The sequence below is a fragment of the Neolamprologus brichardi genome, chromosome 7 (genome assembly GCF_056152115.1).
Source record: "Neolamprologus brichardi isolate AB-2024 chromosome 7, ASM5615211v1, whole genome shotgun sequence".
In the NCBI taxonomy this organism is placed as follows: Eukaryota; Metazoa; Chordata; class Actinopteri; order Cichliformes; family Cichlidae; genus Neolamprologus; species Neolamprologus brichardi.
The window spans coordinates 43701238-43711496 of record NC_142110.1 but is presented as its reverse complement, the minus strand read 5'-3'; the positions used below and the strand labels follow the sequence as shown (position 1 = coordinate 43711496).

The 10259-nt window shown below is 39.8% G+C and overlaps 1 protein-coding gene across 2 annotated transcripts; it reads left to right on the top strand.

Annotated features, from left to right (window-relative positions):
• The first annotated feature begins 359 nt into the window (after positions 1-359).
• On the top strand, positions 360-9737 carry LOC102780687 (T-box-containing protein TBX6L-like). Of its 2 annotated transcripts, XM_087843637.1 has the most exons (9): positions 360-464; positions 4670-4808; positions 7378-7480; positions 7960-8124; positions 8222-8368; positions 8482-8558; positions 8692-8762; positions 8914-9127; positions 9266-9737. In XM_087843637.1, the coding sequence occupies exons 2-9, from the start codon at positions 4690-4692 to the stop codon at positions 9447-9449; spliced, it is 1080 nt and encodes a 359-aa protein (XP_087699763.1). In that variant the 5' UTR covers positions 360-464; positions 4670-4689; the 3' UTR covers positions 9450-9737. The 2 variants fall into 2 exon arrangements, with proteins under 2 accessions (XP_087699763.1, XP_087699762.1); XM_087843636.1 differs by lacking the exon at positions 360-464 and having other exon boundaries at positions 4597-4808.
• The last annotated feature ends 522 nt before the right edge of the window (positions 9738-10259 follow it).

The following is a 10259-nucleotide window of genomic DNA, read 5'->3' as shown; positions in this document are numbered from 1 at the left end:
GCCTGGTTCTGCTGGAGGTTTCTTCCCAACGGGGAGTTTTTCCTCCCCACAGTTGCCAAGTGCTTGCTCATAGGGGATCATCAGATTGCTGGCCTTGTCTCTAATACTGTAGGGACTACCTTACAGTATTAGAGACAGGCAGCTGTTGTTTGCATTCAAAGCCACATAAATAAACTTGAATCATCAATTAAATGAATGGATTTGATTTGATTCCTTTACCTTCACAGAATCCTTTTACTTCAGTTTTGTCTTCTGCTTCTTGGTAGCAATAATGGTTTTGTCAATTAAGCTTTCTTTCCCCACCTGCAGCATGCACATAGATAACTATTCTCTACTTTTCCGGATTTTACAGCACTAATTAGAGCATCTGTGTGCTCATTTGGTTCAGTCCAAGCCATAGCTAATTGTTTGCTGGTGGTTTGAGTTGGTTGTCAGTCCACGCAGGAGTCTGATTGCTCCGTAAGGTGAGAAACATCATTTCATTTTATTTTAAAATTTCATCAAAATACTAAATTCATTAGTTCACTTTGGCAGCCCCCAGTTTTATCCAAACCACAGAAGCCACAGGTGTGCTTAGTCATTGCATTAAGCCTGTACATAATTCAGACAGTTTTAGAATATTGGACCTCCTTTTTAATCATAAATTTAAAAACAAATCCTTCAAAATCTGTCTCGTCATAATAAATATACATTCAAGGGAACATTAAATTCTCTTAATTTAGGCTTAATTACGCAGAACGTTTAATCAGGAGGACATCAGATTTTTTAGGAAAGTGATTTTGAGGCATTCATGCCATTTAGGGTCCAGTAGGTGGCAGCATTGACCAAAAATTCTCGTCGCAGTCTCACAATTTTTAATCTCCTTTTCACACATTTTTCACACATATCCTGTTAGTCAGACAGCATCTCTGTATGTATGAATCTGCACGCATGTATCACCTTCATTTAAAAAAAAGGAGCCAGCTATTTTATTACTGTTGACCTTGTAACATTTATCACTTTAAACATAGCACAAGTCGAAAAGCATACCTGATAGGCAATCATAAGATAAAGCTCTAAGCACTTATCTGTGGAAGTGCTTCAGTATTTATTGCATTTGGCAGTAACTGTGGTTCTAGCTGAAGCATTTACAGTATTTTTGAAGAAGATGAATTCATCGTCTTATTTGACAAAAATCAATGCCTTTTCCTGTTATTTGTGACCATTTTGTAAACAAATATGCTTCTTAGAGTTGACATTATTAAAAATCCTGAATTGGTGTAAAAGTTAAAAAAAAAAAAAAAAAACACTTTCCCCTCTTTTTCTCTGGTAAAACCTTTTTGGTGGGTTGCAAATACTTCCTCTGTGTCGGAAAAGGCCCACCAGGCAGTGAGCTGAGCAGAGCCATGTGTGTAAACTACCAGTAGTGATGTCATGCGCTGCATCTTTAAGCTGCAGTTTAGACTAACTTGCTGAAACCACAGAATTTCCTGTGGCATGAGATATTTTTACTGCAGCAGAACTGATGCATTGGAAAAAGCAAAATGACAGACATGCAGAAGAAATGATGTTAGTGATAATATCTTACAACCTACAATAGTGTGGCTTTCACCTTTTAACATCATTTGGTGGTTTTCAGTTTGATTCGTTTTAAATCACTGGGTAAAAGTGCAAAGGGAGGATGTAAACTTTGGTGATGGGTGACAAATTAAGGCAAATCTCAGCAAAAATGTCTTGGTGAGGTGTTCGGCTACCACATGCTCTCTTCAACACTTTAATATGTTATTGGTGTTAATCTTAAGTTCCCTAGAGCTTTACTGCAAGGACTGAAAATCCTTCTTTTCTGTATGTGTTGAGAACAATGCAACACACCGGTCCAAAGCTGACTTGGATTTAGTAGTGACTAAAAGGATATGATTTACATAACTGCCAGTGATGCCTCCTGTGGGTTGAGGTAGTGTCATCCTGGAAGAGAAGAGGGATATGTTTCATCATTAAATGAAGGTGATCACTCTGAACAACTCTGAAGTCAGTGAACTGTCAGTGTAAGGGGACCAAAACTATGCTAATCAAATGTCCCTGTAAAGAAGCAACTGGTTCCTAATAAAGGACTCTGTTCTCATGAAATGTCATTAGCAGAGCTAAATTATGACTTTTCCATACAGACTTGACTTTGTGGCATACTTTCAGAGGTGATCCATGCCGTAGGCAGACCAAATTCCATCTTCAAGCCTGAAGTTGACTTAAGCAGAGGAGAAATGTTTCAACATGCCCTTTAGCTGGAGGAGAAATGTGTTCACAGGGCAAGCGAGCCACTCTTCCTTATAAGATGGCTGTAAAATGTAGAGAGGGAAATCTGACAGCACTATGAAGTATGCATTCCTAAAGACTTAGAAACTTTTAACATCCAGATTTGTCTTCTGAAATTTGGCATCAGCAGGCCCCTTCCTTTGTTCTTTAAAGTGATTTTTTAAACATATGGGAATTACTGTATGTGGTTTGTAAGCAGAGGAAGGTTAAAATATGCAGATTATGCCATTTTTGTATCTGTTTGGGAACTGTGGTAATTTTGATGAAGGATTTTAATGGTAATTACTCCCAGTGCAAATAAATTTATTGAAACCTGATCAAAAACGGCTCAGAGAGATCTTCAGATAGATAGATAGATAGATAGATAGATAGATAGATAGGGATGTTTTCTATTTGCACTTTTTCTGTTTTTATCCTTAGCATTTGGTTTTCAAACTTTAACACAGCTGCTCAACTCTTCCTGCCACTGGTCTTTGATTTGAACTGGCTTCTGATTGCTTGCCTGTCTCTTCCCAGAGGGTAGTAGTGAGTGGGTGTGTGGCGGGGGCTTGAGTAAATGAGGCCATTTGGCCAGTTTAGTAGCATTGTCAATGCTAGACACAAACTCTCAAACAGCTTGTTCTCAATACACATTCAATGCTGCCGAGAGGGGTCGTGCCCCCCCCCCCCCTCCCCCCCAGCCCGCATTTTTAAATGGTTGCTGTCCTTTTTCATTGGAAATGCAGGAGAAAAGTAGGGAATGAATATTTTTATGGGTTTCAGGTCTAGTACGCGCATACTGTGTGCCTTGAACATAGCAGAACACCAGTTCTTGCATCAAAGCCAAATCATTCGCCTTTCTGTCTTTGAGGGCTTTAAAGGTGTGTTCAGACGTGATTTCTACCATCTACGTGTAAATGCAGTAAATGGAACAAATAAAGAATGGAACATACTAATTTATTGGATACATTTATGGTTTAATATGATGGAACAATCTTATTTCTTCCCAAGACTCAAATTTAAATAGCAGTGTTTGAAAAAAGCAACAAATGGTTGCACACAAACCCTTTAAAAAGAAAAATAAAGAAACTAAATAGCAGGTAAACCCCCTCACCTGCCCCCTCAGTCTTTTCTGACCCCCCCTCCCCTCCCACCCCCCAAAAGGCCACCCCTCTTCTTATGACCAATCGAGTTCAAGGCCCACGGATCAAGGATATAAACTCCTGAGTGTTCTCACTACAGTTTGATCATTTCAAGGCTGGATTTGGTTTAAAAACTTGAGGGATTCACAGGGTGATTGTGATGGAGATGACAGGAGGACATGAGAACCTGCACCATATCGCTGGTAAGTTCAGTTATCACACCATGTACTGCATGAATGTGCATGTTTAAAATGACACACAAAAAATCTCCTAGAGAAAAATAAATTGCCTTATTTTTCGGACCATAAGGCACATTGTGTTACAAGGCGCACTGTTGAACAGTCTGTTTTCATACATAAGACGCATTAAGCGAAACAAAACCATCAGATAAGTCATTCTTCTTTCTTCCTCCAATTCCGTACCATTGATTCATTAATGTTGAATTCTCTGGCAGCTGCTCTATTCCCATGTATATCAATGACACTAATACAAAAAAGAGTTAATTTTCATCCTCCAGCTTCACTATTTTTTTATGCTAACATAGCTATGTCGTTAGCCATCAGGTAGCACATCATTATATACCAGGTAGCCAACTTCAGTAACCCTAAAAAAGTTACTGCTGTTTACTTCTCTGTCTTCATTTATGTTGGAAGTGATAGCAGAGCAGTATGTTTTACTTGTTTCAGAAATCTCTCAGTCAGAACATGCTATATCATGTTTAGGTGGAAACTAGCGAGCTAACTTCTAACTTTGTTAAATTTAATAAATTCTGTTTTCATGGATGGACAGAGTTTTGGGCCAATCCATCAAGTGGTGCAGGTTCCTAGCTTACCAGAGTTGTACTAAAACATTTTTGACACATTTTTCATTTTTGAGCGCCGTCTACCACATAAAATCAGTTTGAGGTCAGTAAGCACAACCAGATTCATACATAAGGCGCACTGTCGATTTTGGGGAAAATTAAAGGATTTTAAGTGCGCCTTATAGTCCGAAAAATATGGTACTGTAATGCTTTGTAGGTGAATAATAATTTATGCGAGATGAGCACCCAAACTAACAGCAATAAAAAAGGGAAAACTCTTACAGAGAGAGTGTACATTCATGTTTTATTGGCTTGAGGAGAACTGTTGATCCTGTGGAAGGCCTCTTCAGATGTGGAGGCTGGCCTTTCATGCTGCAGTAAACCATTCCCAGGTTCTATCAATACAGCTGCAGAACTGTTTACATGTATACTTGTATTCTTTTAATTCCTTTCCCAGACTCCAGTTTGAATGAGAGCATGTCGTTGTTAGCTCACCCATACCAGCCCAGTGACATCAGGATGACCCTGGAGAACGCTGATCTCTGGCAGTCCTTTCACAGCATCGGTACAGAGATGGTTATCACAAAACATGGAAGGTAATGAAGCTGATACTTGGAACATGTTCTGCTCACTAAAGAGTGCTTTGTGTTGTGCCTTCAGCAGTTTTTCATGACATCAGTATTTCTCGCAACAGCTGGAGAACTGCTAGAATGACTAATTTGGCTCACTGAAAATCTTGCTCTCTTTCAGTTTCGAGACGTTCTTTTAAGGTGTTGCTATATTTTTTTTTTTCACTTTTCAACTATCATAATACTGACAGTTGTTAGCAGTCTTTTTCACTTTAATTAACTTTAGTTAAATTTTAGTTAACTGCATTGGTGTTTCTGATACTACGTGTTATCTGCTTATTTGTACGTTGGGTGATATGATTATTTTGCTAATTTACTTCAATAGAAATGAACATTTTAATGGTGAGAGACAGAACCATGAAAGTTATTAACTGATGTGCATGTAATTGAGTGAAATAAGCATTGAGTGAAATAATCTCACGAGCGATTTTTGGCCCACTCCACTTCTCTGTAACTCTCTAACTCCTTCAAGGTTTTTTAGCTGCCACTTGGCATTTGATGCTTCAGCTCCCTCCACAGACTGTCTATAGGACTGGGGGCTGGAGAATGGCTAGACCACTGCATGCCTTAATGTGCCACCTCTTTAGCCATTTCTTTGTTGCCTTGGCAGTATGTTTTGGGTTACTGACCCATCTTCAGTGTTCTGGCTGAGGCAAGAAGGCTCTTATCCAAGATTTTACGGTGCATTGGCCCCTCAGTGTGGTGAAGTCGTCCCGTACCCTTAGCAGAAAAATGTCCTCAAAGCATAATTTTTCCACCTCCCTGCTTGGCTGTGGTATAACACTATTTACAATATACTTGCACCACAAAGCTAATGTACTTTGAAGCTGGTTAAGTTCAACATTAGAGATATGAGACATGAGGTAACTGACTACTGACCAGTTCTCCTCAAAATAGCAATACCATTCCTGGACCTCTGTGCATGGATAGTAGCAGCGTCTGATGTCTTTGAGTTAAATCCTAAAGAATACAAATATAAAATGACTTCTGTCAGTCACACTATAGCTCACTTGATTGAGTGACACGTGCGACCCATACATGCAACAGGGGTCTGGTGTTATTGTAAATGCACACCTGTGGCAATTTAGTAGGTATCTAAAGGTAGGAATAATGAAAATACATAAATGGAACACTTGTGTGATGGATGCTGACTCTTATATTGCTGATAATACCTGAATACATTAATGTATTTTACTTGTAATGGTATATTGTGGTATTGCTACTTTAAATAAAAGAAGTACTTCCCCTACCATTAATAAAAGTGGATAAGAAGGCTTTAAGTTGCACCCATCTTTAAATCTTTGCCTATTAAATCAGGAAGAGGTTGCTTTTGCTGTTTAATAAAGCAGACTGTCCCTTTGCAGGGAGTTCACTGTGCTATACAGTTATGTTTTCTATTGCTGCTTTTACTTGCAATCAGACAATGCAGATGCATTCACTGGAAGACGGACACGGGCACTTCAGGGAGTAAACTTGACTTGCGTCTTTCATAGTCATGGCCTGTCTAGCCTCTCCATGGTATTCCCTTTCCTTAATCTGACAGCAGCATGTGAATGGCTTCATGTCTCATTGGATTGAAACTTGAAACTGCTAATTTCTAGTGTCAACGCTCACACAGAGTAGAAAATAACATGTGTAACTTTCAAGACGAATGTTAAACATCCAGTGGGTACAGTTAAATAGTCAAAATGACCTCTGTTTTTTCTTTAAAACACTTCCATGACTCCAAAATAAAATATTATTTCCAGGAACGATGTGTAGCACACAATCTGGTTACTAATCCAGCAGCATTTTCTCATTTTACTGAAAATTAGAAAAGACTGCTTTTCAATGAATTCGGTTTATCTTCATGTAGCTTCCAGAGTGTATTTTCTCGTTTTTAGTTTAGTTTTTGTCAGTTTCAATTTTAGTTTTTTGTTTGTTTTGTAGGAGTAGTAGATGTAGGACACGGGGAAAGACCAGTACAAGTATTGTAATAAAAACAAGTCTTGAAAGCAGCTGAATTTGCAGTCTTGTCGACATCCAGAGGAAACATAATACATACTTTTATCAGGGAAGTGATAATAACATTTTTACCTAACAGTTCAAGTTATTTGTTTAAATTTAGTTTTCAAAGAGCTCTCTTTGCTCTACAAAGGCCCGACACCCACATACGAGGACATTATACTGCCACTGTTCTATCGAAATTTAAAACGAATGTCCTCATATGTGGATCTCATTTTTCTCAGAAACAATAAGTCATGTAAAATGCCATTAAAGAGTTCAGGTCTTAGGAGGTTAAAAAACCTTGGTGGTGACAATACAAGGTCCTGAAAAAGGACTACACAAAGTGCATCTTTACATATTGTTTTATGCAGGCCACATAAAAGTGGATGACCTGTTTTGCGTGTCATTTTGTTTTTCAGGTTTCCGGGTAGAAGAAACTTTGAAATGGACTTGCGTGCAAAAAAGAAATCCCCAAATTAAGTGTTTAAAAAGTTGTTTATTTTTAATTTGAGCCACATTTTTGCTTCTGACTTGGTGTGTGCCTTTTCAGGAGGATGTTTCCACACTGCAGCGTCAGGGTATCCGGGCTCCAGCTTTTTACCAACTACGTCATCATGATGGACATTATTCCTGTAGATGGCTTCAAGTACAAGGTATGATCGCATGCAACAAGTGATGATTGTGTGCTGTAACTAGTTCGCTCCCACCCACCCCCCTTCTTTCTTGGGCTTAAAGTGAGCCGAGTGCTGTTTGTAAAAGGCTGCAGTTTGGAGCCAGACCTCGGTCTGCCCGTTCTGGGTCGTTCACTGCTGCATATCAAAGCAAGCCTATAAGTGCAGTCTCGGCTGGAAGCCCAATCAATTAGCATCACTGATCAGTGAATGAGGAGTAGTTGACCTTCCATAGATTCAGCAGCTCATGCATTGTTCCCTTTAATCATCCCCATCCAACTGGGTCACTCCCTTTTTAGCATAGTGTATTGGGTTGTCAAGTACTGTAAGGAGCACTTTTTATTTCTCTCCCCCATGTGTGAGTTTGTAGGGTTTTCTTGTGGTTCGTGAAGAGTTCGCTTAATTATACACATCCTGAAGTCTCACACTTGAATCTGCCCCACTTCACTATTTCTCTGTAGTGGAAAAAGGAGCAGTGGGAGATCGCAGGAGCAGCAGACCCCCACCCCCCGTGTCGTACATGCACGCACCCAGACTCTCCTGCGCCAGGAAGGCACTGGATGAAGCAGCCACTATCTTTCCCCAAGCTTAAGCTCACCAACAATACCTTGGATCAGCATGGCCATGTAAGACACCCCCCCCCCCCCCCCTCTTTTTTTTTTTCCTCCCTATATTGTCGTCTTCACTGTATTTGACCATTTGCTTTCTTGTCCTTACAATCAGATCATCCTGCTCTCCATGCATCGCTACTACGTGAGGTTTCATGTGGTCCAGGCAGATAACCCGTACTCTCTCCGCTGGGGCTCTTTGCAGAGCTTCTCATTCCCAGAGACGGCGTTCACTGCAGTCACTGCTTACCAAAACCCAAAGGTTCAAATCTGCCAGAAACCGTCAATAACATTCAAATTTTTGTGCAGAACATCCTTTTTATTTAACAGAATTCTGCAATGCCAATTCAACTGTCTTTTCTTGTTTCTTCAAAGATTACCAAACTGAAAATTGATCACAACCCCTTCGCTAAAGGCTTCAGGGAAGGAGGCACTCATTCTCACAGTAAGAGGTAAGAATGCCCCTCAGGAGACTTAAATTTTGTTATACTTTTCAATTTGTTTTTCTTAATTTAGGTCATTGTAAACATGAAATTAACATTAATTGGAAAGAACATGTAAATCATTATATACGATATATTTTAGGTTGTCAAATAAAAGCCCCCGTGCTAAGAGACCCACACTGGACAGGGATGACTTGAGCAACAGCTCTCCAAGTAAGCTTCTGTAATTTGTATCTTCAAGTTTTTAATAAATGAATACTAAAAGAAAATGTAAGAAAAGAATTTATGGTGATGTAAGTTGTGCTAAAGCAGTGTGAAAATGTGGCGACACTCCCGAGATTTAAATGTTGCATTTCCCTCTTAGGCCTGCAGAGGATGCCCTCCACCTCTCAGTTCACACAGACTGAGGAGAGTCGGGCCTCCACACAGCAGTCACTGAAGGGAGGTCACCTTTCAGGCTCAGCTCTGGAGCCGAAGCCGTCTGAGAGTATACACGTTGAGCCCCTGGTGCTGCGGGAGTACAACTGCAGCAGTGATGAACAGATGGTGCCTGCTTCCATGCCATACCAACCATACAGGTCTGATTTTAAAAATAACCAGTATTGTTTAAATGCTTGGTACACTTCTACCCACTCAAAGACTACCTGAGATCAAGATGAATAGCACCAGGCATGCAGTTCCATTACATTAAACCTACGTGTGACTCTTTCATGCAGGTCTGAGTATGGTATGTTCCCATACCCTTCCAGAGATCCAGACGGTGCGCAGATCTTCCTCCACCCCCCTCCTAATTCACGTTCTGCAGCTGAACCTTGCATCCAACAACATGGCTACTTCCACCAGTATAACACCACAGCAGACTGGAGCCAGAGCCCTGTCCTGTCATACACAACCTGGTAAAGATTGATCTTTTTTTTAAGGTAGTGAAATTGTTGGATGATGACGATAGGATTGTGATAGACGTGGAGGAATAACTGACCTTCCACTTGTTTTATTTCCATTAGCTTGGATTATATACAGCAGCAACTTAAAATAGTCTGTTTTAATGGACGAAAAAAAAATCTGTTTAGCTTGAGGTTTTAGCTTTTGTGTTATTTTGTATTTTATATATATATTTTTTTTGCTCAGTCTAACTTGAGATTTGTCTGTGCTCAAGTTTTTGTTTTGTTTTTTTAGTTTTTTTTAAAAGTTAACATGTATATTGTGTTTTTGTTTTGTTTTTTTTTGTTTTGTTTTTTCTTTCTCAGCTGAGAAATAAATGTGAGAATGAATGTAAAAGTGAAACGATCCATTCTGTTCTATAACACACCTACAGACCGCTCTACCTCACACTTCAATGAGTCCAGTTAACACCATGTGCAACAACGTTTCAGACACCGTTCAAGAAGAACGGAGCTATGATAGACTGCCCTGGCGTAGTGTCTGACCCGATAAAGAAATGACAGACTACTAGTGTGGAAATGCGATCATAGCCTGGCATGCTTCCCTAGCAGAAGGCAGGAGCGTCTGTCCTGTAAATGTTTTACGAATGACAGGGCAAAGCCATATCTGGGACATTCATAAAGCTTTAGGGAGCAGACACTGCAGCAAGTAGTTTTCTAGAACATGCGCGCAGACTTGCATCTTTTTGTGTTGTAGATTTGAACTCCTTTTTTTTCCCCTTCTTCCTTTAAACAAATGCACAGGTCTGCACAGAGACTTGAATGTTAC